The sequence below is a fragment of the Marmota marmota genome, unplaced genomic scaffold, assembly GCF_001458135.2.
Source record: "Marmota marmota marmota unplaced genomic scaffold, marMar, whole genome shotgun sequence".
Classification (NCBI taxonomy): domain Eukaryota; kingdom Metazoa; phylum Chordata; class Mammalia; order Rodentia; family Sciuridae; genus Marmota; species Marmota marmota.
The window spans coordinates 3289109-3317100 of NW_026000240.1; the positions used below are offsets into that span (position 1 = coordinate 3289109).

Here is a 27992-nt window from a genome sequence, read left to right on the forward strand (position 1 = left end):
CCACTATGAAACAGCTTGATGCTGGTTGTTTTAATGAATCATACTAATAGCCATTATTTATCAGGTGGTTAGTATGTGCCCAATATTTAAAATACTTCATGAACTAGATTTCTTTTTAAAGTCATGTTTCTTGAGATATAATTTATATATGGTACAATTTGCCCCATTTAGTTTTATAGTTATATGGATTTTGATAACAAATATAAAAAAAGCCAACATATAAATATGGATATATAGTACTGGAGTGAAGATACAGAATGTTACCATGTTCTCCTTTACTACTTCTTTTTTAAACAAATAGAGAAATTAATTTTAATATATTTTCATTTAACCCAATGGATTATCAACATAATTTGCAGTAATATCATAATAATTGTTAATAATAATAAATAATTGTTAATAAGATATTTCATGTTCATTTTCTTTGTCCTGAATCTTATGTCTGTTTAACACATAGCACACCTCAATTCAGACTAGACACATTTCAAATACTCAGTAGCCTCATGTAACCAGTGTCTGCCATATTGGCTCCTTTCGCCATCTTTCACCTTTTGATGAGACGGATGCTGTAGGTTGCATGATAAGTCCCCTTGTTATGTGGTTTCTTGTGAGTTCCATCAGAAAGGGACACCAAAGAGATGAACTTAGAATATACAAGAGTAGAGCGAGGTGTTTTATTCCTCCCTATAAAGCTCTATTAGACTGTGAATTGGTTTCAAATGCCTTTGGTGGGAATAACTTCAGTTAGGTTACGTTCTCCTACAAGTTTTTCATAATGGCTCTCTCTTCTTTCACCTCCTACCTCTCCAAGTTTATGGAAGAAAAGGTACTTCATAAAATTTGTTAGTTTCCCTCAACCTTGTCCTTACCTTCATAATCACCTTATTAAACAATTTTTAATTGATTTAATTTTTTCAATTGACCTTTTTTACCCTTGAATCTTGAATAATGGATTTTTAATTATAAGAGAGTAAAATATACCTCATCTCATATCACAGGCAATGTATTTACACATACCATGTAAATTATTTTTTAAAAAAATATTTATTTTTTAGATAAATGAACACAATGTCTTCATTTTACTTTATGTGGTGCTGAGGATCAAACTCAGTGCCCTACACATGCTAGGCAAGCCCTCTACCTCTGAGCCACAACCCCAGCCCCATACCAGATTAAAATATAACATATAAAATGCTAAAACTTTTAAAGAAAATGTTTGTGTAACTTTGTGAAGAGAAATGGAAAACAAAAAAATACAAAATAAACAAAAACCTGAAAAATGAGATGGTATTGTAGCTAAAAATTTTTATGTGTAAAAATTTATCCAAAAGGGCTGAAAGAGACGAATTGTATTACTGGTCATTTTTGTTTTATTTTTGGTATTTAGCTTCACTTGGTTTCTCCTTTGGTTGGCTTTTCCTTTATTGTAGTTCTTCCCTTTGCAGATTTTCATTGTTGTTTTTTATTTCCTCCTCGTAGAATATTTTGCCAAAAATGTTCTGTAGTGCAGGCTTTCTTTCTGTAAATTCTTTTAGCTTTTATTTGTCATGGAAGGTTTTTATTTCATTGTCAAATTTGAAGCTTAATTTTGCTAGACATAAGATTCTTGGTTGGGATCCATTATCTTTTAGAGCTTGGTATAAGTTGTTCCAGAATCTCCTAGCTTTGAGAATCTGGGTTGAAAAATCTGCTGAGATCCAAATTGGTCTTCCCTTATAGGTAATCTGATTTTTCTCTCTTGTGACCTTTAAAGTTCTATCCTTATTCTATATGCTAGGCATTTTCATTATAATGTGTGTTAATGTAGATCTGTTGTAATTTTGTACATTTGGTGTCCTATAGGCCTCTTGTATTTAATTTTCCAGTTCATTCTTCATGCTTGGGATATTTTCTGCTATTATTTCATTGAAGAGACTTTGTATTCCTTTGGTTTGAATATCTGAACCTTCCTCTATCCCAATAAATCTTAAATTTGGTCTTTTGATGTTATCCCATAATTTTGGATATTCTGTTCATGGTTTCTTACTATCTTCATTGTGAGGTCAACTTTATTTTCAAGATGTATATTTTGTCTTCATTGGCAGAGGTCCTTACTTCCAAGTGATCTAGTCTGTTAGGGATGCTATCTATTGAGTTTTTTAATTGGCTTATTGTTTCTTTCATTTCAAGAATTTCTGGTGGGTTTTTTTTTTTTTTTTCAGTATCTTTATCTCTTTCTTGAAGTAATCTCTTGCAGCCTATATTTGTACTCTGATCTCTTTGTTGGAGTGATTGATTTTTGCCTGTATCTGCTCACTTAGGTCGTTCTTTAATTCCCGGATCATTTTAGTTATGTACATTCTGAACTCCTTCTCTGACATTTCACCTACTGTGCTATCTATGGATTCTATTGTTGTAGTATATTGGTTTGTTTGGGGCACTTTCCTCCCTTGTTTTGTCATGATGTCTGTGAGTCTTCCTCTCTTGCAGTGTAGATCGGAGATATTACAGCTTCTGCCGTATTGTCTTATAGTGACCCTGCAGGTTACTGATACCTCATTTTTAAGGGAGAGATCAATATTACAGCACTCAGTGTACCCAATGTGCAGCCATATTTCAGCTTCTATTTTTACATTTACAGTTTTGTCACTATAATCAGAAATGATGAGTTCGGTTGTCTTTTACCTTATAGTCAATAGGTTTACATAATGGTTTACGGTTTCTAATGGTAGAAGGCAGGGGCTGGGGTTTGGCTGAGATGTTTATGAGGTAGGATGTGAGAATATGGAGGTATTAGGTTATATGACAAGTGAGAGGGTAATCATAAGAAGTTGGATGTTAGGAGAAACAAGAGATAGGCAACCCCACGCAAGACTCCCTGTTACCTCAGCAACAGGATAAATGTTAGCACCCCTGGTAGAGAAATTTCTGGTGCCGCCAGGCCCACAGGGACCTGGTGATGTCTGACAAGGTCCTTATTGTTGTCCTTTGATAGAAGCGTTGATACCCCAGTTTCATGCAGTGGTAGCCTCAAGCCTATGTTGGGCTGTGGAGTCATTTTGGCTCCCCAGTCGGGGGGTGGCTCACCGTGTATCTCCTCCGGTCCTCCAATCGTGGTCGTGGTGGCAGGCCTCTCCTCCGGGCCGCCAGTGTGGTGGGCCAGCCTCTCCTCTGAATCCTTTTTTTCCCTCTTTTATTGGCGCATTATAATTATACACAACAGTGGGATTTGTTAGACTATATTCATACAATAAAACATACAGAATTTTTACAGATCTACTAAAGAAAAGACAAGCTAAAAGAAAAATAGGCAGAATAGTTGAACAGACACTGCACATATACACACAAAAAATGATATAAAAATGGTAGTAAATGTATTGAAAGGGAGCTAAACTTCATCAGTCATCAGGAAAATATCTTAAAATTGTAATATGGTACTACTTGAACACACCCCAGAATGACTATAGGCAGTGCAGAGTGTTTAGAGATTATTTGGAACTCTCTTGCTGCTGGTAGGCTTGTGAATTGGTACTTCCACTTTGATAAACTATCTAACCTTAAGACTGAGCATGCAAACTCCTATGATTTGTTATTTCCACTCCTAACTATGTGCCTTGTATGATTCTGTATGTATTTTCACCAAAAGACATGTGCAAGAATGTTAAAGCAACATTGTTAGTAATGACCCCCAAACTGTAAACAACCCAGATTTCTATCAACAGTTGAATGTAAATCATGGTATAACCATATTAGACCTACATTGTGGGCTAAATATGACATTGAGTAAAAAGAAGCCAGACACAAAAAAATATACATTGTATGACTCCATTTCCTAAGCAAAGCAAAATTGTAACAGAAATTGGCATAGTGATCACTGATGGAGGGGTTAGAGGTGCTTCTGTCTTCTTTAGAATACTAATTATACGTGTCAACTTTTAAGAAAATTCCTCAGACTGCAATTATGGTTTATGTACTTTTCTGTGGGCATATTGCATTTCAGTAAGTTTATTTGAAAAATATAGTGTAACTTCTGTGTACTTTTGATATGTTTTAAAATTTTTATAATAGAAGGTTAATTAAAAGGGAAAATCTGGGGCTGGGGTTGTAGCTCAGCGGTAGAGCACTCGCCTAGCACATGCGAGGCCCTGGGTTCAATCATCAGCACCACATAAAAAATAAATAAAATAAAGGTATTGTCTCCAACTACAACTAAAAATATATTTTTTTTTAAAAAAAAGGGAGAATCCATGGTTCTACAAGTCTGTATAGTGGTTATCTTTGAGAGGGTAGCAATCAGATGGGGCTTTAGGCAGCACTTGGGAGGAGCTCATCCTGTTATGTCTCTTGAGTTAGTGGGCTTTGTTAAAAGTTACGTGAACTATGGTTATGATTTATTTACTTTTTCTATGACTCCAATAAAAAAATTACTTGATTAAAATAAAGGAAAAAATTATGAGACAATTTGGATGAAATAAAATTTGCACATTGCTTGTAATTATTGAAGCTAGATAATGGGTATGTGAAGGGTCTTTATTTTCTTGTCTACTTTTTTGTATGTTTGAAAAGATCCCTAACAGTGATTCAAATGAACTGTAGGGACAGAAAGCAGACCTGGAGAAGCAGGGAAGAAATGACAGAGAAGCAGGGGGAGGGATTAGAGAGAGTTATAGGAAACTTGTGTTTTTATGTAAATTAATTGTCATGATTTGGGTGATGCTTGCAAAGTTATATGAATTTGTGAAAACTAACCAAACAGTCATATTGTGTTAAGAAAAAAATCATAAAACTAGGTTCTAACCATCCCAGCGACAGTCATTTTCCGGAGAGAAGATCTAATGATCTTCTTTAATACTCTTTAATACTTCCCAAATGAATCTGTGACTGAGATACCACTTATTATGTTATTGTTCTGCTCCCCTCCCCCTTTTTCTCTTACAAAATAGTGGACACTATCTAATTTCTTAATGGTGAGCTACAGATTAGCTTGTAAAGTGTATACTTGGGGCTGGGCGTATAGCTCTGTGGTAGAGTGTTTGCCTAGCACGTGTGAGGTACTGGTTTCTATCCTCAGCACCACATATAAATAAACAAATTAAAGGTGTTGAGTCCATCTACAACTAAAACTATATTTTTCAAAGTGTATACAGAGGCTGGGGTTGTGGCTTCAGCAGTAAATCGCTCGCCTAGCGCATGTGAGGCCCTGGATTCGATCCTCAGCACCACATAAAAAAAGTAAATAAATAGAATGATGGTATTATGTCCAACTACAACTAAAGAATAAATTTAAAAAAAAAATTTTTTTTAAGTATATAGAGGGGCTTGGGCTGGGGCTGGGGCTTGGGCTCAGTGGCAGAGCACTTGCCTAGCATGTGTGAGGCACTGGGTTCGATCCATAGCACTGCACACATAAATAAATAAATAAATGAAATAAAGGCGTGCTGTCCATCTACAATAAAAAAATAAAAATAAAAAGTGTATACATATGATCAGAGGGTCCACATTTTGGGACTGCTCTAAAGTAGACTAAAATAGATGAATTTGGTGCAGAAGCATCTTTTTTGAAGAAGAAAGATGGTCATCCAAGGTTCATCCCTGGACCTGGTTTATTATTAGTATCATGACATTGGGCAAAATTTTCATTACCTGGTGAATGGGGATAATTCCCCTCCCCACCCCAGCCATATTGAGGCATACTTAACAAGTAGAAGTTGTATATGGTGTACAGTGTGATTTTAAAAATTTTTTTTAATTCTAATTAGTTATGCATGATAGCAGAATGCATTTCAATTCATTGTACACAAATAGAGCACAAGTTTTCATTTCTTTGGTTGTACAGAATGTAGTGTCTCACCACTAGTCATACACGTACCTCGGATAGTGATGTTCATCTCATCCCACCATCTTTACTACCCGCAAGCCTCCTTCCATTCCCTCCCTCCCCTTTGATATACATATGCATTGTGAAGTGATTACCAAAATCAAACTAATTAATAATCATTGTCTTACATAGTTACCTTTTTGTGTATATGTTGAGAACACTAAAGATCTACTTTCAGCAGATTTCAAGTACATAATACATTATTCTTAACTATAGTTATTGTGCAGTACATTAAGTCTGCAGAACTTACCATCGTACAACTGAAAATGTGTATCTTTTGACTGAACTTTCCCCATTTTCCCTACCCCTGACCACACATACCATTCTACTTTCTGTGTATTTGAGTTCTCCTTCTTTATATCTTATATGTAAGATCTTTATCTTTCTGTGCCTAGTTTATTTCACTTAAGATAATGTCCTTAGTGTCATCTCTGTGTTGCAGATGCCAAAATCTCCTTTTTTAAAGCTGAATAAAATTCAATTGTGTATATATACTTACATAGTAAATTTTTTTTTATCTATTCGTCTTTCAGTGGACACTTGGGTTGTTTCCATATCTTGGCTGTTGTGAATAATACTGCTGTGAACATGGTAGTGCAGCTATCTTTTCAGTATACTAATTTCAACTCCTTTGAATCAATGCCCAGAATTGGAATTACTGGGTCATATGGTAGTTCTATTTTTAATTTTGTGAGGAACCCCCATAAGGTTTTCCATTAATGACTGTCCTACATTACAATCTCAGCAACAGTGTACCAAGTACCCTTTTCTCCATATCCTCAAGAACACTTACCATTTGACTGTTTGGTAATAACTATTCTAATAGGTGTGAAGTGATATCTCGTGGTTTTGAATTTCATTTCCTTAATGATTAGTGATGTTGATACCTTTCATGTACTGTTTGGCCTTTTGGATGTCTTCTGTGGGGGAAAAAAATGTATATTCAGGTCTCTTATTTTTTAATTGTGCTGCTGTGTTGTATTACTCTCCCCCTGTGCTGGGGATGGAACCCAAAACCTTACACATGCTAGGCAAGTACTCTACCACTTTATGTATTGGTTGTAAGCCCCTTATTGAATATACAGTTTTCAGATATTTTTTCTTTTTCTGTAGGTTGCCTTTTCAGTTTGTTACTTTGTGTCTTTTGCTCTGCAAAACTATTTAGTCCTACTTATTTATTTTTGCTTTTGTTGTCAGTGCTTTTGGAGTCATATCCATAAAATCCTTGCCAAAACCACTGTAAAGGAGCTTTTTTCCTTTCCCTACCCCTCCCCAAGGATTTTTAAGGTTCAGGTTTTATGTTTTTAATCCATTTTGACTTGATTTTTATTGTAAAATTACAAATAATTTTATTTGATACTCAATAAAATTTTAAGCTAAAGATGTGTGTGATAAAATAGTTGTTCTAGATTGAGATGTAAATTTCGCCTGTATTTTTTTAAATATTTTTTTAGTTGTAGATGGACACAATACCTTAATTTTATTTGTTTATTTGTAAATACACTGTTTAAAGTGTATTTTTGCATTTTGGAATTTTAATTCATATTTCTTTTTTGTAAGGACACACTGATATTCATATATCCAACCATTTTAACTAATTGGATATTTTACATGGTGCTGGGGATCAAGCCCAGTGCCCCACACATGCTAGGCAAGTGCTCTACCCCTCACTGAGCCACAATCCTGGCCCCTTTACCTATATTTTTAAGGTGACAGTTTAAAAAGTATTGTGCTTGTAGCAGACCACTTTATTGTCTTAGAATATTGTAGTGTTTGTTAGTTCTCTTTATTTATTCAGTTGACAGCCAAATCCAGAAAATGTAGTTGCTTAAATTGTGGCTCATTCTGAGTTATACGGTCTAGATTCTTTGGATTATAGTAGTGTTAATGCTCTGTGCTCAAATTAAAACATCTGAATATATTCCTGAAGTGGAAAAATATATTTCTCACGTGGAAAAATGTTAAGTTGCAGGTAATATGAAAAATTATTGTGGCAGAATAATACATTGTTGTGGGGGATGGCAAAAAGTCAAAAGACCCCTGTTTAGGGCTATGATTAGGTAAAGGATTTTAGTGATGACAAAAGTATCCTTTTGAGAGGTTGGCCCTTCATTGTTAGATACATTAAATAATTAGAAGAGGAAGGAGGCAGTTGTCCGGCATGTTGGTACACAACTATAGCCCCAGGGACTCCAGAGGCTGAGGTGGGAGGCCAGCCTCAGCAACTTAGCAAGGCCTGTCTCAAAAATCAAACAGAAAGGGCTGAGGATGTAGCTCAACAGTAGAGCGCCCCTTGGGTTCAGTCCCTAGTACAACCAAAAACTAAACAAAAAACAACACAGATGTTTAAACATATTTTATAGGAAATAAAATAAGTTGATAACAGGGGATTCTTTCTTTTTTAGCAGATTCAATATGGAGTCATCTGATTTGGTAACCAACCCCTTGTGTGCTTAATGACGTCTTCACTATTGATCTTGTACTTTAGAGTGATTATTCTCAGGAATTGTCTTGAAAGTTCAGAAATATAATGATCTGAAATGCTTGAAGTCAGGATAGTGTTTACTTAAACACTGTTTAAAGTGTATTTTTACATTTTGGAATTTTAATTCATATTTCTTTTTTGTGAGGACACACTGATATTCATATATCCAACCATTTTAACTAATTGGATATTTTACATTTAGGTATATTTACAGTAAATTAATAATGTTCCTTTAATTTAGGTCTGTAAGGTCTTCCATCATTGGGACATCAATTATATAGTGTTAAGATATTTAGGTACTTGTACCAACTGAGTGATGATAGAAAAATGAGATGTAGAAATGGTCATGTTTATGTAGTATTCAGCCTACTGCTGTAAAAGGAGAGGTTTTGTTGTTGTTTGGTGGTGGTGGGTTTTTGTTTTGTTTTGTTTTGTTTTTGCTTTGTTTTGTTTTCACATGGTTCCTAGACCAACTCTCAAATCTTTAAAATTGTCATTAGAGTTTTCCTGGGATGTTGATCTTACTCTAGAGGTTACTTATTATTTTCCACTATTGTCTGTCCCATAAAGTACAAGTCTAAAATCTAATCTGCAGGAGCCAAGAAACAGTTCTCTTCCTATCATAAGCTATTTCATCCTAAGGAACTCTATCTAGGATGAGACTGCTGTAATCATTTATTTATTCATTCATTTTTTTTTATGGTAGCAGGGGTTGAACCCAGGGCCTTCCATGCTAGGCAAGTAGTATACCGCTGAGTTAATCCTCCCAGCCCTAAACCACTTTAAATATTATGGTGGCTATAAATTATAACTTCACAGCTCTACAAAAGAAACCCAGAATTTTTCTCTACTTTCTTTTGAGGGGAAGTGGTGACCCCAACCTCTTATTTTTTAGAAGTGGGCGAACATTGCTAGTATGTTCAAAATATAGGAGTTAAGTATTTTGCTGCCCTTCATTCTAGGAAAAGAAAATCATTGTATCCTAGAAAGGTAGGTTTTAAAAAATTTGCTACCTTGGAAAATTAGATCTTTCATTAGTTATCTTAGGGCCGCTGGGATTTTTGTCAATTTAGTGTAAATGACATTGAGTGAAATGTCTTCATGGTACTATGGCAGCTCTACAGTTTTCATTTAATAACCTTATTTGTACTTAATTGGTTGTACTTTAGTCTAAGATGATTTCCTATAGAATGTAATTTTTTTGGATAGTGTATGGTCTCTCTTATTAGTCTGGTAAATAGTCTTTCTAACTTCCTGGAAGAGCTATATGCCAAAGATACTCCCATGTTCTTTAAAGTTATAAGCAAAATTATTGGGTCTGTGGTTACTAAATCATTTCATTTTTTTCCTAAGTTTATTGTGTATCGTACGCGTGTTCTCATTTGAGATGTATGATTCAGTCACTGGGTTATAGCTATAATCAACATGTAAATATAATGCTAATCATTTGTTGTCAATCTCTTACCTTCTTTCTTTTGTTTAGGGTAGCGGGTGGCACCCAGGGCTCACTACCACTGAGCTTCATCCCCAGCACTTTTATTTTTAATTTTGAGACAGATCTCGGCTAAATTTGCAATCCACCTGCCTCAGTCTCCCAAATTGCTGGGATTATAGGTGTGCTCTACCATGCCTTGCAACTTCTTCATTTCTATTGTTAATTGTTTATTGAGCTCTTATAATATTCCAGACTTTATTCTCAATTTGCTCTTTTCATGAGTTATCTAATTTAATGTTTGGTTCTGTGATATTTTATATTAATATTTCTACTTTGCAGATAAGAATATCAGTTTTGAAGAGTTTATATAATACATATAATTTCTCACAGTTAAATGCTGAGACCAGCATTAAAAACCAGCTAATCTGGCTCTAAAATCTGCACTCTTAAGTACTTTTCTGTTTCTTTTTTGTTAGTATAGTATTTATTTTACTTGAAAACTTTCTGTCCTTTTTAATGACTTAAAAGTCATATCAAGTTTTATGACTTAACAAAAGTACGTCATAAACTTCTGTTGTCAAGTAGTATTACTAGACCAAATGAACTTTGTCATAGATATCATCATGAATATTTTTGACTAGACTATGAAAATTTCTACTTAAATTCTTATTAATAAAGAAAGATAAAACATTTTTGACTGTTAAATACTTTACATTCACTATCATAATCATGAACTAATTTGGAGAAATTTTGTGGAGGAGTTAAGGAGAAAATGATGTTAGAGATAAGGTGAAGCAGGCCAGTTTAGGAATTAAAAGAACACCACTTTGATTAGAGCTGAGGAATTAGTTGGGCGAATTGTAAAGAAAGATCAGGCACAAGAGAAAGGCAGAATCCAGGTGATAATGCCACTCAGTTTTTATTTTATCCTAAGAACTTTAGACCACTGAAAGGTTTTAAACATAATCACATTTACTTATATTAACAGAAGATGACTAATAGTGTGGAATTAGGAGAAGAAAGCAGATCCCAGAGAGACTACAATTTAAAAGGATGTTATAGTTCAGACCAGGAGATGATGGTATCTTGAACTTGAGTGATAACAGTGGAAATAGAGAGAAGTGGGCTGATTTGACAGGCATTTAGTAAGCAGAATCAGTAGGACCTATTAATTGGTTGAATATGCAGAGAGAAGGTAAAGCAGAGAAAAGTCATATAGGCTCCTGGCTCACATAACTAGGTAGATAACCTTGCCACTTGTGACCTTTGTCTCACCATGTTATTGCTTTCCTTCAACCCAGCTGCAGGTTGAAGATCACAAGTTAGTGCAAGATATAATGTATTTGAGATCTGTGTCATAGAAGTGGATATATTAAATAGGCACTTTGGATGTGTGGATCTGGAGCTCAGATTGAGAGTAATGAAAGCCATGGAAATAGGTGAGCTTCCCTTCTTTCCAAAGAATATAGAATGAGAAAAGCAGAAAGCCTACAAAGAAGTCTTCAACATTTGGAGGGAGGAGGGTGAGCTGAAAAGAGCACTATGAAGGAACAGTCAGGAGAAGTTGAAGAAGTATGGATGTCATAGAAGCCAAGGACAAAGTGAGTTTCAGGAAAAAGAAAGAGATCACTTGAATGTCATTGAGAGGACTAGTGAAGTGATGAAAGAGATTTGGTTTTGTTAATGACCTAAAGGGGATTTACAAGAACCAAGATTGGAATGGTGTGAAGAGTGGGAGAAAAGGGTTAGTTGAAACTGTCAAAAATCAGATTTAATGTTAAGCCACAGTGAGCTAGATTATGCATAAAGCTTAGATCCTCATAACTTTTTAAAAAATATTTATTTTTCAGTTTTCGGTGGACACAACATCTTTGTAATTTTATTTTTTATGTGGTGCTAAGGATCGAACCCAGCGCCCCGCACATGCCAGGCAAGCGTGTTACTGCTTGAGCCACATCCCCAGCCCCCTCATAACTTTTTTATATATAATTTACCCTAATGATCACAGTTATGAATATCTGAAGCTAGGTACTTTATAAAGAAAAGAGGGGTTTTTTTTATTTTATTATTTTGGAGGCTGAAAATTCAACTGATGTAGCCCCATTAATTCAGCCTTTGGTGAGGACTTGTTTGGCTTTGCAACTTCTTCATTTCTATTGTTAATTGTTTATTGAGCTCTTATAATATTCCAGACTTTATTCTCAATTTGCTGCTTTTCATGAGTTATCTAATTTAACGTTTGGTTCTGTGATATTTTATATTAATATTTCCACTTTGCAGATGAGAATATCAGTTTTGAAGATAACTGTAATAATTATTACAGATGGCATCATGGCAGGAATGTGAGAGGGAAGCCAGAACAACTATGGAGAGGCCAGTTTTGCTGTTTTGTAAGCACCCTTGTAAGAAGTAGTCAGGGTCCCAAGAGAACTACTATCACATCCTTTAAAGGACAGTGCTCTCAGTACTTCTCACTAGGATCCATCTCTTTAATCCACATCACTTCCCAGTACTATCACAGTGAGGACCAAGCTCCCACTCCATGGTGAACCCTTGGGGGATTCACTCAAACCATATTGAAATCATAGCAGTTACCCATCTGTTATAGAAAGAATTTTTCACCCATAGAAAACTGTTTATATGCAGTGTCAAAGTTACCAGGGAAAAACAGCACAGTGGGGGATTTAGTGGATAATCATTAGAAGAGAAACTCTACGGCCTTTGAGTATTAGAAAATTACCATTTGTGGGACACGTTGGGATGTTTTTCTCACCATGTTATTACTTTCCTGAATGCTTAAAAAAAATATATTTCTTGCTACTTTTTTTTTTTAATTTATTTTTGTGTGGTGCTGAGGATCGAACCCAGTGCTTCACACACGCTAGGCAACTGAGCAACAACCCCAGCCCTTTTGCTACTCTTCAAGGTTTTTCCTGTTAATCTTAAAATTACTATATAGATTGTCTTCATTTTTCAGTGGAAGCACTTAGACCCCCAAAAGGAAAAATAAAAAAGGATTTTCTTCCAAAAGAAATTTAGATGTTTTTATTTTTCTTAAGGCAAATAGGCAACAGTTATTTTACTTTCATTTGCATTCAAAAGTAAGAAACATTCAAAGTACCCAAGCCAGGGACAAGATACAGAATCCATTATCACTACTACTTTTTCATACAGTGCCAGAGAAAGTAGATAAGAGAGGGAAAGAAAAATGGGAAAAGAAAACCTGAACTTTTCAATCAGTAGTCCTGGAAAAACTGGATTGCCATCTAGAAACCATTCAAACCTCCCATTCTGCCTCAAGATGACTTCCATATATCAGATGAAATGTTAAAAAAAAAAAAAAAAAAAAAAGCAGCAGAAGCAGCTGTAAGTACATATGTAAAAATGTGGATAGGAGTAAGGAAGTCCTTTCTAAATAATACTGAGAATCCAATATCCATCAAGGAGAAGATTGACACATTCAGCTGTGTAAAAATTTAACAATTTTTATTTCATCTCCACCATTCAAGGGGGTATAGAAAGGCTAGAAAAAACCTAGAACTCAAAAACAAAAGATCACCCTCCTTAATAAAACCTTTACAAGTCTTCAAGAAAAAGACTGACAGCCTACCACAAAATTGGATGAAGGTATGAGTGAATAGTTCATAGAAACTGAATAAGATATAAGATGGTTTGACCTCAAGCTGAGATCATGTTTTCAGGTTAGGTATATAGTTATCAAAAAGTTGGACAACATAGTAGTATATGGTGATGTTATAGGGAAATAGTTTTGCTGATAGAGGATATAGATTGATAATGTCTCCTGTGGAGGGAGAACAATTTGATAATATATTTGATAATATATTTCAGAATTATAAATATATTTATTATTTGATCAAGAATTGTTTCTAGGAGTTTATCATCCAAATATAAAAAAAGAAAGAATTTCTAATTTATATACTTTGGGTGGTACCAATTGTGTGCTTATGCAATATTTAAAAAAAAATATTTTTGGTTGTAGATGGACACAATACCTGTATTTTATGTGTGCTGAGGCTTGAACCCAGTGCTTCACACATGCTAGGCAAGCACTTGACCACTGAGCTACAGCCCCAGCCCTTATACTGTATTTTTAAAATCATAATCTTTTTTTTTTAATATTTATTTTTTAGTTGTAGTTGGACACAATGCCTTTATTTAACTTATTTATTTTTATGTGGTGCTGAGGATCAAACTCAGGGTCCTGCACGTGCTTTACTGCTGAGCCACAACCCCAGCCCCTTAAAATCATAACTTTATTGAGATAAAATTCACAGTATCAGAAAAACCCATCTATTTAAAGTATGCAGTTCAGCAGTTTTTAGTATCTTACAGAGTTGTACTATCACTATCTAATTTTTAGAACACTCATCACCCCCAAAAGAAAACCCATACCTATTAGCATTCACCTTTATTGCCCACTTCCTCTCAGCTCAAGGCAACCATTAATTTGCTTTCTGTCAGTATGATCTGCTCATTCTGGACATGTTGTAGCATGTATCTTATTCCTTTTTTTTCAGCTGAATAATGCACACATGGATCCAACTGGTGGATATTTGGACTGTTTCTACTTTTTGGCTATTGTAAATAATGCTGTATTTTAATTAATACTTGTGTACAATGCTTATGAGGGCTTAAGTATTTAGTTCTCTTGGTTATAAGCCTAGGAATAGAATCGCTGGGTCATATGGTAGCTATAACATTTTTTTTTTTTTTTAAAGAGAGAGTGAGAGAGGGGAGAGAGAGAGAGAGAGAGAGAGAGAGAGAGAGAGAGAGAGAGAGAGAGAATTTTAATATTTATTTTTTAGTTATCGGCGGATACAACATCTTTGTTTTGTTTGTGGTGCTGAGGATCGAACCCGGGCCGCACGCATGCCAGTCGAGCGCGCTACCACTTGAGCCACATCCCCAGCCCAGCTATAACATTTTGATGGCTTGCAAAACTGTTTTCCACAGTAATCATACTATTTCATAATCATAACAGCCATCTACAACCCAGTGCTAATACTTGTTACTATTTTAGCCATCCCTAGTAGGTTTGAAACCATTGTGGTTTTGATTTATATTTTACTAAATAATTATGATGTTGAGCATCTTTTTATATGCTAATTGGTCATTTTTACATCTTTTCTTATACAAAGAGCTGTTTTATATTCTCAATTATATTCCTTATCAAATATATGATTCATAAATTGTCCCATTCTGAGTTGTCTTTTCACTTTTAAAAAAATGATTGCATGGAATTTTATTATTTGAATCATTTTAAACTATACAATGTAATAGCATTAAGCAAATTTATAAGGTTATGTAAACAAACAACCTCTGTAATCAAGCCCAGGCCCTTGTTGTATGCCTGTGAGTCCATCTATTCCCCAGACTGAGTCAGGAGGATTGTAAATATGAAGCCAGCCTGGGCAGCATAACAAGACTCCATCTCAGAAAGTGACAAAAACAACAACAACAACAACAACAAACAAACAAAAAATCCAGCCTTCAGAAACTTTACAACCATTAAACAGTAACATCCCCTCGATGCCTCTCCTGGTTCCTGTGCCACTGGTCTATTTTCAGTGTTTCTGAATTTGCCTATTCTATATCCGTCATATAAGTAGACTCGGTCCCTGTTTATCCTTTTCGTATCTGACTTCTTTCTCTTTGCAAAATATCTTCAAGGTTTATCCCATGTTTGTAGGTAGTATGTGTCAGGATTTCATTTTTACAACTGAATACTGTTCCATTGTTTGTACCCATCACATTTTTCTCCCTATTTAAGTTGATCGACAGTGGCTTGCTTCACCTTTCATCTGTTTTGAATAATGCTGTGATATATTTTGGTATACAGGTATCTGTTTGAGTTCCTGTTTTTAATTCTTTTGAAAATATACTTAGGAATAGAATTTTTGTGTCATGTGATAGGTCTTTGAGGAATTGCCATAGTTTCCCACAATAGCAAACATTTTTTGCAGGGCGAGGTAAGGATAGTGTCCTTTGAAGCACAAGTTTTAACTTTGATGAAGTTCATTTATTTTTTTGTTTGGTTATTGTGTTTTGGTATCATACCTGAAAAACCATTGCCTAGCCAAGGTCATGAAGATTATTCCTGTGTTTTATTCTGTTGTTTTAATAGTTTTGGTCCTAACATTAAGGCCTATGATACATTTTGAGGTATTTTTATTTATGATGTGAGGTAGGAGGCATCTTCTTCGTTCTTTTGCATGTGAGTATTAAGTTGTCCAAGCATATTTGTTGAAAACACTATTCTTTCTCCATTGAATTGCCTTGGCACCTTTTTAAAAAATATTTTTTAAATTGTTGATGGACCTTTATTTATTAATTTATTTATATGTGGTGCTGAGAATTGAACTCACACATGCTACGCAAGTGCTCTACCACTGAGCCACAACCCCAGCCTGCCTTGGCACCTCTTTCTCTACCACTGAGCCACAACCCCAGCCTGCCTTGGNGAGCCACAACCCCAGCCTGCCTTGGCACCTCTTTTTTTTTTTTTTTTTTTTAAGTTGTGGTGCTGAGGATCGAACCCAGGGTCTCACATGAGCTAGTTAAATGCTCTACCAATGAGCTACAACCCCAGCCCTCGCCTTGGCACCTTTTTAGAAAACCACTTGACCATAAATGTAAAGGTTTTCCTCCAGACTCTAAACTCCATTTCTTTTGTATTTGTTTGTTTGTTGCTTTTGTTGTGCTAGGGATTGAACCAGGACTTCATATATGCTAGTGCTCTACCGCTAAGCCACACCCGAGCCCACTCAGTTCCATTTCTTAATACATATCTGTCCTTAAGCCATTAGCACATTACCTTGATTATGTGGTTTTTAAAAATTGTTTTTGGATGTGAGTTTTAGTATAAGGTTGTGAATTTCTACTTTGAATCTTCTGCTCAGTTTGAGGAATGTTACCATCTTAACAATGTTGTCTTCTAGTCTACAAATATTAGGCAGATTTAATTGAATTTTAATCAACATACTCATTTTCTCTTGTATCCTTTCTTGCTTTTGATAAATGATTTAAGTTCTAACCTAATGATCTCTATCATCTACATTCTGTATTTTAAAATGTGCACCTTTTCTTACTTCTTTCCAACATTATCTGTTCCTTCTTGGTTCTTTGGAATCTTATTCCTTTGATTATTCACTGTAATAATTCAATTTTAGTTCAGTTTTTCTTCTACACTGATTCCTTTGCCTTCAGCTTTGTCTCCTTTTCTTTAACAATGTATTCTTGAATGGATTACTTTATTATTTCTCATCTCATTTCTCATTCCATTTCTTCCAAACTTCCTGAATAAGTATTCTCCTCTCCAGACTTCTACTGTATTAATTATTTGGTGTGCAAGTTCCTTAACTTTTCTGGGCTTCAGTATTTCTTTAATGTGAATTAGTCTAGATTAATTGGTAAAGCTTTCTAACCTCTAACCTCTGGACCCTTGGAATGTTTCCTTGGAGTCCCAGTATATCAAAGTGAGCTACTCTGCAACTGAATTTGCTTAATAAGCATTGAACCTTTTGCCATATCAGCAGCAGTGCATGGGAGCCTCTATGGAACCTGCAAGAGCACAATTTGAAAGCCACTGGAAAGTCTCTTTTTCCCTAAAATTTGGTAACTCTGTAGCAGTTACAGAAGTTACAACCTTGTAAGTTTCAACTATTTTGTCCCATTGTCCCAGATAAGAAATACATATAGAGGCTGGAGTTGTGGCTCAGTGGTAGAATGCTTGCCTAGCATGCATGAGGCACTTGGTTCGATTCTCAGCACCACATATAAGCAATTAAATAAATAAAGGTCATTCAATGACTAATAAAAATTTTAAAAAAGAAACACATATAAAACCTTAAATATAGTATGTAATATGTAATTCCATAATAACAATAATAATTATAAAATTATGTTAATTAACAGACAACATACAAACTCAGATTATGAATTACAACCTATTTTAATGCACCTGTGTTGATTTTGTTGAAATAGGCATAGAATTGAAAACTTGGGACTTACCAGGTTATATAATTTACTTGTTGCCGAATTAAATTCTATTCTTAGGCACCATTTCTCCTGGACATCAAACAGTATCTAAAAACAGTTAGCAGCTCTGTTATTCTTCCAGAAATTTTCTTTCTGTGGAATTTTAACTTCAGGTGCTATTTCACTTAGATTCCTAACATTTCCAAAAAGCTTTTCCAAATCATAACAACTCATAATAACATTTTTCTCACTGGTAATTCACTGTAGTAATCATTTGTTTGGCACCTAAAGATAACAGAAGGTATTTTGAGCTACCTAAATATAATTTAAGTCTAAGGAAGCATAATATGGTAAAAAATAGAAATGTATGAAATAATTATTGAGTTGTAAGTAATAAGTGCCGTAGGAGTTGTTTTAATGGAGTTCTGTGGAAATTCAGGAAGAAGGAGCAAAGTATCCCATAGGAGATTGATTTGGTCTCATTGGGAGGGTGATGTCTGAACACTTAGTGGGCATTCCTGACTGAAGGAGCAGCATGGATCAAGGTGAAAGTAGGAAGTGTGACAATTCACAATAGCTAGACTGTAGAACCAATTTAGATGCCCTTCAATAGATGAATGGATTAAAAAATGTGGCATTTATACACAATGGAGTATTACTCAGCACTAAAAAATGACAAAATCATGGAATTTGCAGGGAAATGGATGGCATTAGAGCAGATTATGCTAAGTGAAGCTAGCCAATCCCTAAAAAACAAATGCCAAATGTCTTCTTTGATATAAAGAGAGCAACTAAAAACAGAGCAGGGAGGAAGAGCATGAGAAAAAGATTAACATTAAACANAATACAACAGTCACTAGTATGGCAATATGTAAAAAAGTGGATGTGTAACCGATGTGATTCTGCAATCTGTAAAAATGGGAGTTCATAACCCACTTGAATCAAACGTATGAAATATGATATATCAAGAGCTTTGTAATGTTTTGAACAACCAATAAAAAAAAAGAAAGAAAGTAGGAAGTGTGAGATGGTAGATATTTTGACTGAAGGACAAAGTTAAGAAGGGAAACAGGGTAATGTAAAAGTTGTAAAAGTAAACCAGAGCTTGATATAGTTTTATGTGTTGTCATTTTATAATATGTGTATCGTGTTTTTTCCAATTATTCTATAAACTCTTGGAAAACAAGTAGCATGTCTGATATTTTTAATGTCCCACAGCAGGGCTGTGGGTAAAGGAGCAGTATTCAGTCAAATTTTATTAAGCATATGATAGGTAGAAACAGCAGTTTCCCGAACAAGTATTATACAAGGTAACTTATTGTTTATTTATTAGACTTCAGTTTTATCAGCAAAAACTATTTATAATGAAGGGAAGGGAGAAGAGATGGGAATAGGAAAGATAGTAGAATGCATTGGACATAATTTTCCTATATGTTCATATGTGAATACATGACCAGTGTAATTCCTCTACATCATGTACAACCACAAGAATGGAAAGTTATGCTTCATGTGTGTATAATATGTCAAAATACATTCTACTGTCACGTATAACTAAAAAGAACAAACATTATAGCGTTTTTTTAAAATTTTTATCAGTAAAAACTATAGAACTCCATAGTAATGGTATCTTATAGCTTAAAAGTTCTTAAGGAATTAAGGGATGGGGGTAGAGCAGTTGTATGTATAATTAACAGTACTCAATTTATAATTCATCCCCAGATGACAAGAAATGCTGGTTTTAGTTGAGAAAAAGAATAAATATAGCCAGGCATGGTGGCACATGCCTATAATCCCAGTGACTTGGAGGCTAAAGCAGGACAATCACTATCTCAAGTTCAGTTCAAGTCCTACCTCAATATAGTGAAAATAGTGAAATCCTGTCTCAATATTTTAAAAATATAAAAAGTAAAAAAAAGTTGGGGAATGTAGCTCAGTGGTAAAGCACCTCTGGGTTCAATCCCCAGTACCTACCTTCCCGCCAAAAAGAATCAGTATAAACAGACCTTACTTTTGGGGCTGAGGCCGTAGCTCAGTGGTAAAGTGCTTGCTTCGCATGTGTGAGGCACTGGGTTCCATCCTCAGCACCACATAAAAATAAATAAAGATGCTGTATGTTCATCTACAACTAAATAAATATTTAAAAAAATAAAAAACAAACCTTACTTTTGAAATTTGGTCTCTAAGCTTGTTTTATGTCTTAATGTTTTTTAAATTTTTTTATAGTTGTCAATAGATTTTATTTTATTTATTTATACGCGATGCTGAGAATCAAACCCAGTGCCTCACTCACACATACTAGGCAAGCACTCTACCACTGAGCCACAGCCACAGCCACAGCCCTTACATTAGATTTTAAAGAGTATTTTCCCAGGGTTTATATTTTCATTTAACCACAAATGTTTCTAAAATAGATTAAGAATTAAGAAGCTGTACCTAAGAATGATATTAGACTCTGCATGAATAACATTTTTTAAAGTTCTAATATATTATTTTAAATGATTAAAAAGAAAGATAAGAAATTATCAACTACTCTGCTGAAAGAATGTCCATATTGCTATAAATTTCTTGTTCTCCAGGTCATTCTAGAGATTATGTTCTATGCACACATAACAGAAGGGAGGAAAATTGAGTATCCCTGCTTTCAGCTTTTAGAATAGGGAGCACTTTTTATCATTTGAAAAGAGTGAATTATCATAACTATCAAAGGATATTTAGAGTTTCTTATTGCAAAGTAATTCATTATTTTACAATATTTGTTTTGTTTTAAACTTTCTATCATGTACTAGGTGAAAAACCATTTCGCTGTGATGAATGTGGTATGAGATTCATACAAAAATACCATATGGAAAGGCATAAGAGAACTCACAGTGGAGAAAAACCTTACCAGTGTGAATACTGTTTACAGGTAAGATAGATAGTTTGCAATTGTTCTATCCTTATTAAGTTATAAAATCTAAGAAATTAGAAAATGCTGTTTACTACTAAGACTATTTGAGGAACTTCTAAATTCTTATTGATAAGATTTATAATAGAAAATTGGCTCTGTTAATTTGTTTGGAATTGCTTATATTATGCTTATACTAATTGTTTTCTTTTTTCTCTTCTTTGTTTGACCAAAAACACAAATACAACAACAAAAAACCCACTTCCAACCTCTGAATTCAACAGTATTTTTCCAGAACAGATCGTGTATTGAAACATAAACGTATGTGCCATGAAAATCATGACAAAAAACTAAACAGATGTGCCATCAAAGGTGGCCTTCTGACATCTGAAGAAGATTCTGGCTTTTCCACATCACCAAAAGATAATTCACTGCCAAAAAAGAAAAGGCAGAAAACTGAGAAGAAATCATCTGGTATGGACAAAGAGAGTTCTTTGGATAAATCTGACCTGAAGAAAGACAAAAATGATTACTTGCCTCTTTATTCTTCAAGTACTAAAGTTAAAGATGAGTATATGGTGGCAGAGTATGCAGTTGAAATGCCACATTCTTCAGTTGGGGGATCTCATTTAGAAGATGCATCAGGAGAAATACACCCACCAAAGTTGGTTCTCAAAAAAATTAATAGTAAGAGAAGTCTGAAACAGCCACTGGAGCAAAATCAAACAATTTCACCTTTATCTACATATGAAGAGAGCAAAGTTTCAAAGTATGCATTTGAACTTGTGGATAAACAAGCTTTACTGGACTCAGAAGGCAATACTGACATTGATCAGGTTGATAACTTGCAAGAGGGACCCAGTAAACCTGTGCATAGTAGTACTAATTATGATGATGCCATGCAATTTTTGAAGAAAAAGCGGTATCTTCAAGCAGCAAGTAACAACAGCAGGGAGTATGCACTGAATGTGGGTACCATAGCGTCGCAGCCTTCTGTAACACAAGCAGCTGTGGCAAGTGTCATTGATGAAAGTACCACAGCATCCATATTAGATTCACAAGCACTGAATGTGGAGATTAAGAGTAATCATGACAAAAATGTTATTCCCGATGAGGTACTGCAGACTTTGTTGGATCATTATTCCCATAAAGCTAATGGACAGCATGAGATTTCCTTCAGTGTTGCAGACACTGAAGTGACTTCTAGCATATCAATAAATTCATCAGAAGTACCGGAAGTCACCCAGTCAGAGAATGTTGGATCAAGCTCCCAAGCATCCTCATCAGATAAAGCCAACATGTTGCAGGAATACTCAAAGTTTCTGCAGCAGGCTTTGGACAGAACTAGCCAAAATGATGCCTATTTGAATAGCCCGAGCCTTAACTTTGTGACTGATAACCAGACCCTTCCAAATCAGCCAGCATTCTCTTCCATAGACAAGCAAGTCTATGCAGCCATGCCCATCAATAGCTTTCGATCAGGAATGAATTCTCCACTAAGAACAACTCCAGATAAGTCCCACTTTGGACTAATAGTTGGTGATTCACAGCACTCATTTCCCTTTTCAGGTGATGAGACAAACCATGCTTCTGCCACATCAACACAGGACTTTTTGGATCAAGTGACTTCTCAGAAGAAAGCTGAGGCTCAGCCTGTCCACCAAGCTTACCAAATGAGCTCCTTTGAACAGCCTTTCCGTGCTCCATATCATGGATCCAGAGCTGGAATAGCTACTCAATTTAGCACTGCCAATGGACAGGTGAACCTTCGGGGACCAGGGACAAGTGCTGAATTTTCAGAATTTCCCTTGGTGAATGTAAATGATAACAGAGCTGGGATGACATCTTCACCAGATGCCACAACTGGCCAGACTTTTGGCTAAAAAAAAAAAAAAAAAAAAATGTAAATAATATTGGCACTTTAGAACAGATTAATCAAGAGTGGGGTTACTCTGTGTAAAATGGAGTGCTGTACAGATTTAAGAGCAATGCGTTATAACAAGTTAAGCTGATATGAATAGCAAGATAATCCCATAACTACGTTTTGTTTGGTTAGTCAGCATTCTTTGAACTGCCTTACATGTTGTCACCTTTATAGAAGCAATGCATATACTTGTTTTAGATCAGAAACTTGCTATTCCACCTACACCAAGTTAAAAAGGAAAAAAAAAAAAGACTTTCGCACAATTGTTTCCTAACTGATAACATTGTACATTCTTAGGAGATTAGTAATTGTGTGAAATTTACTTATACTGTTTCTAAGTTTTTCAGCATAGTCATTGCACTTCAGCAGGGAATCTGAGTATACTTTACAGACAGAGTGAACTTAAAGTTTAAATGTCAAGAGATTATGGCTTAAATACATTAGTTTGTCCTATAGGGGGAAAAAAGAAGAAAACCACCTTTCAAAAAGAATGATATGCCATATACCCTTGATTTTCATTTTGCATTATATTGACATGTGTTTTTTTTTAAGAAAAAAAGTAATAAAAATCTGATAGTGTAAGACTCCACTATTTAAAAGCCTAATTACTTTTAATATATGCATACTTTCAAAACTTTTACCAAAATACACAACTGTTGAAGCATTCACTTCTCTATGGAAGTATGCATATTGGTGTCAGTTTCTTTGTACAGTTGTACCTAGATATTTTTTTATGATTTTTTTTCATGTGCAAGTATCAAGGTTTTGAAGTTTTAGTAAAAAATATTCTGTAGATTACATTCCCAAGAACATAATGCTTACACAAAATGTATATTCCACATTTTAAATCTTAATTGTATTTTACTTTACATATACACTTCAGTTAACATAGAGCACTTAGAATCTATTTGGTATTTGATTTCTCAAAAGTGAAAAAATTAGAGTTTTAGGTTTGATATGGTTGTGTCATAATCATCTCATAATTGACAATTTTAATTTTGGGCAATAAAAGGAAATTGGGTTATCTTTGGAACTGTAAAACTTGGTTTAATCCTTCTCTTTCTAGACTCTTGGATTATTAAACAGTGTCCAGAGAAACAAGAAATGGGCTTTTTAATTGCTTATTTTATCTTGAGTTACTTTTTAATGAACACTGCTCATTACAGTTTTACAAACCAAAAGTGTTTACTAACTCCAGTAACTACAATTTCTTTTTCAGCTAGATGAGTGACCGGAAATTTTTTGTTGCATTTCAAAATCTAAATAAACTACAGACTTTATCCTTATACCATGAATGTTTTTTTTTTTTTAATACTTTGTCTTAAAATAATACAGCATGGTACAATAATAGTACTTTTATATATATATACTTTTCTGAAGAATGATGGTTTAAGTTACACATTGGACAGGTCTGATTTTTGGAGCGTAACAGTCATATTGATGCTATCATCTTCTTTAATTTGTTCCAACTTTTTGGTTTTTGTATTTTAAATTTCCGCAATCTTTGTCACAATGCACGTACTGATATATAGCACCAGTGGTAACCTAAAATTAATATCTTTGGAAGAAGAAGCTGTTAATTTCCATTTTAACTTTTATATTGGTCCTGTAGGTCTACATTCTTTGTTTCAGTATAGAATATGTTATCCATTTAAATTATTTTTGTCTCTTATTTAATGTTATCCCAAGACTGTTCTCATAAAGAAAGGGAACAAAGAAATATCCCCTCCAACATTCTTCACTTATATTCATTTATTTTGAATATATTGGTGTTTTTATGTTAAGGAATATAAATTATGTTTAATGTGGTTTCCTCTACACTTTGGTTATTAAGCTTTGTTTGAAATACTAGTTTTCCCATTTGACAGCTTTCTTTGCTGCCAAAGTTTTCAATAATTTAGACTTCTTTGAAGTAAATATTTAAGTTCTGCCATTATTGACCTTAAGATTGATGTGTGTTGTGTTATGCATCACTTAATTGCAAGAAGAATTATTTCAGGTGAGATGTTAAAAATGGAACTGTGCTCATCCTATAGGCATTTTTCTTATAGTACTTTTGATGACAGTAGGCACTTATTTCCTGAGTTGATTTTTATTTTTTTAAGCCTGATCAAAAATGTGTTCCTTTGGGAACTTGATGCAGTTCTTGGTACTGTGTAAAATTTTTTGTTTGTTTTAACATCACCAGCACAGTTTTAAGAATGTGACTATTGCTGAGCAGTTTGGATAAGCTTAGGAAGGAAGGCCTTTTAAAATGGTAGTTATGCAAGCAGATTTTCAGGTGTTGCATTCCTGTCTTCAACACATTTCTTTAAATCTACAAAATGGCAGACTTTTCTACCAGGTTATAAGCATTTTTCAGATAACTGATAATTAGCCAGCATAACTTATTGACTTACCATTTAAGTACAGTCATCACTGTTTTACTGTGAAATTCTAAATGCCTACCAGACTTACCTTGTATTATCATCCTATGATAAACATCTGGACAGTTGGGTTTCCCCATTTTGGTTCAGAAAATTGTTTAATTTCTATCTGGGCATTAATAGAGAAAATAAGTGGCCTTGTGTGCTGCTTTAGATTTGAAACATGGAGGATATGAGATATCCTTTGTAATTCATGTTTCTCATTTCGCTCAGTGAACAAATTGTTCTATAAAAACATGCTCTTTCACCCTTAAATCCTTGATCTCTGTGAGCGAGGTGTGCTTTTTTTTTCTCTTAGGTTCTACTTTTATGTTTGAGCATTGGAAACATCATATTAGATAAAGTAGTATCTTCAACATCTTCTAAAAGTGTCTTTTTTAACTTAAAATTTTATTGCACATATATTTCATTTGGTTTAGAATATTTGGGTGGCTCCTAAATTTTTTAGATCTACATTGCAAATGTGCTACTTGGTAAGGTAGAAATCCATCTTCTTAGCTCTGGCTGAAGATGCCAGCAATTGGGTCATTTTCTCTCTTGAGAGGCAGAAAAGGCCTTGTGCTCAGGGCAGGCTTTCATTTCCACAGATGCGAGACACTTGCAAAGTGCTATGAGGTTAGATCTTTTGCCACTTCTTTCACTTTATTAATTTGGGTATTTAAAGGGCTGTTTAAAATAAGTAAATGAATGAATAAATAAATAAAAGCCGGGAAACTTTAAAAGTAGGCATTATTGTAGTACTGCGTATCTTAGAACATTTTAAACTAGAACTCATTTTTTCACAGTATGTATTTACTTGAAGAAGCACTATTATAATCAATGAGAAATTTTTGAGTCTGCAATTTTAATTTAAACCTTTTCCGTTTCAAATTGCTTTATTTCAGGGAAATAATTTTCCAGTTGTTTTGCTATATTCTGCAAATAAAAACCGTATGTTTCCTTTTTTTCACTTAAACTTTGGTAGGAAACAAACTAAAGCAGACAAACATTTCTTGTTATGTTTGTTGCTTTCTTTAATCCAAAATGGATAAAAAAGTAAAACCCTGTAAACATTATTTTATTTTTTTATGCAATACCATGCTGTAAATATGGTTCATCAAGTAAGGATGTACCTATGATTGAATCTTTAATTCTGCACAGTTAGAGTTTATATATAAATGTGTCTTGACAATCAAGGACTTTCATGTGAGTCTTCCTTTATGATGTTTATTAATGTTATGCATTCCATTTGTTTTGAAGTGAGTACCAATGTGCTAATTTGTATTGTCTGAAAGTATGTAATGTTTTTACAGCTTGTTTTTAAGAATCTGTAAATATGTACAAACAAATCACAGTACTGCTTTATGTTAGAAGGCATATGATGTTGTACTGTATGTAAGCAATAATACATAGCAGTGCTAACTTTACAAGTAGCATCAGGAAAGTTCTAAAAACATTTCAGAGTTATTATTATCCTTATTTCATTTAATGATGATTATCTTTAATCAGTTTTTATAAGCAAATTCCATTGTTCCTCCTTTTGGAACGTAACACTGTTTACACAGCATAATTGAAGTTGCAGAGGAGACAGGCTAAATCTGGCTTCATCTGTACTCACTTTCACTAAGCATTGAATGGCCTTACCACTCTTCTGCAAGATGGAGGAAGACCGCAAAACTTAGTGCCCATCACACTGAAGGAAGGGATGTGTTGTTGTTGTTGTCGTTGTTGTTGTTTTTCCCTGCTTCTGTACTGCTACCTAACTTTGTGATTTGCTTTGGATTTTAATATTTGTTTCTGATATAGATTCAAGCCCGTAAGTTTTGAGGTGACTTCAGCTCCATTGTGAAATAGATAGTTCTCTTCATATTTCATAGCTACATTTCAATAATTCTAAACTTTCTACTTTGATTTTTAGATACTTATTTTTCAAGCTTGATTTCTCAGCTAATCAGATGACTTTATTCAACTTCAATACAAAGAAAGACAAACTTATTGTAGTTTGAAGTGAGTCAGTATAATACTGTACAGAACAGCTAACTATTTGAACACACACATCACTGCTTTAGAAATAAAACCGCCAATTTATAAATGTATATGACCTACATTTTATAGGAGAAATGTTTTTAAATGCTAGTCATTTATATAATGTGCTTTGAAGGATTTGCTAGTCCACTTCTGTCACTTTTTAGTACACTGGTATCTTTTATATGTAATGTATGCTTTTTATTATTGTAGCAAAGCATTTCAGTAGAAAGAATTTTGCAACAATATGGGGGAAATTTTTCATTGTTGGATTTGAATTATACTGGATTTTATCTGTGTAGTCTTACTTGTCTTTATTTTAATGCTGTCTGGAAGGGAACTTGGTATCCAAATAAAGCAGGTAACCTCATTTTACTTCAAGGGCATACTGTGTAGTGCTGAATTTAATCTGGAAATCTGATGATTTTGAAAAGAAAACAAGTTTATAAAAATTGTACAGAAGAAATTAAATGTGTGATGGAAATCCTGATGGTGGAGCATTTGAATTTTCTGATACATAGTGTTATTTTCCTGGGATTCCCTACGCCTTCTTTGTATATCAGCTAATAAAAGAAAAACCCTGTCATTGAAACTGGTAGGATAATAGGCTATTCTGATTATACAGTATTATTTTTCCTATCCAATTTTCTGACCCTTTTCTCAATCACTGTAAAATTTTATTTTCTATTTCCTATTGATAATTAAACATGTACATAATATAGACGCTGTTGTGTAGAACTGAATGGATCTAGTTGCCAAGCTTGAATGGGTAATTAAGTGGAAATATTTGATGGATATTGAGAATTCATGAAATGCCAGAGCAAATTTATGAGGGAAGGGGGGGGCATGGTATGACTTGGGAAAGTCACAGCAGATTGTTTCTTCAGCCCCCTAGGAAATCAGTGTGGAGGAATCAACTGCAAACTCAGATAAAAAGTGGCTCTTTCCTTATCCTCCCCCCAAAATATGAGCACTAAAT

At 34.3% G+C, this 27992-nt stretch overlaps 1 protein-coding gene across 11 annotated transcripts in view; it reads left to right on the forward strand.

The window, feature by feature from the left end:
• Znf148 (zinc finger protein 148) overlaps positions 1-27736 on the forward strand; it is a 144632-nt gene extending 116896 nt beyond the window's left edge. For all 11 annotated transcript variants that reach the window (XM_048793974.1, XM_048793967.1, XM_015486853.2 and 8 more), the window contains 2 exons: positions 20562-20680; positions 20944-27736. In XM_048793974.1, coding sequence (XP_048649931.1) covers positions 20562-20680; positions 20944-22542 — 1718 coding nt within the window. In that variant the 3' untranslated portion in view covers positions 22543-27736. The remainder of the gene's footprint in view (positions 1-20561; positions 20681-20943) is intronic.
• Positions 27737-27992: the final 256 nt, after the last annotated feature.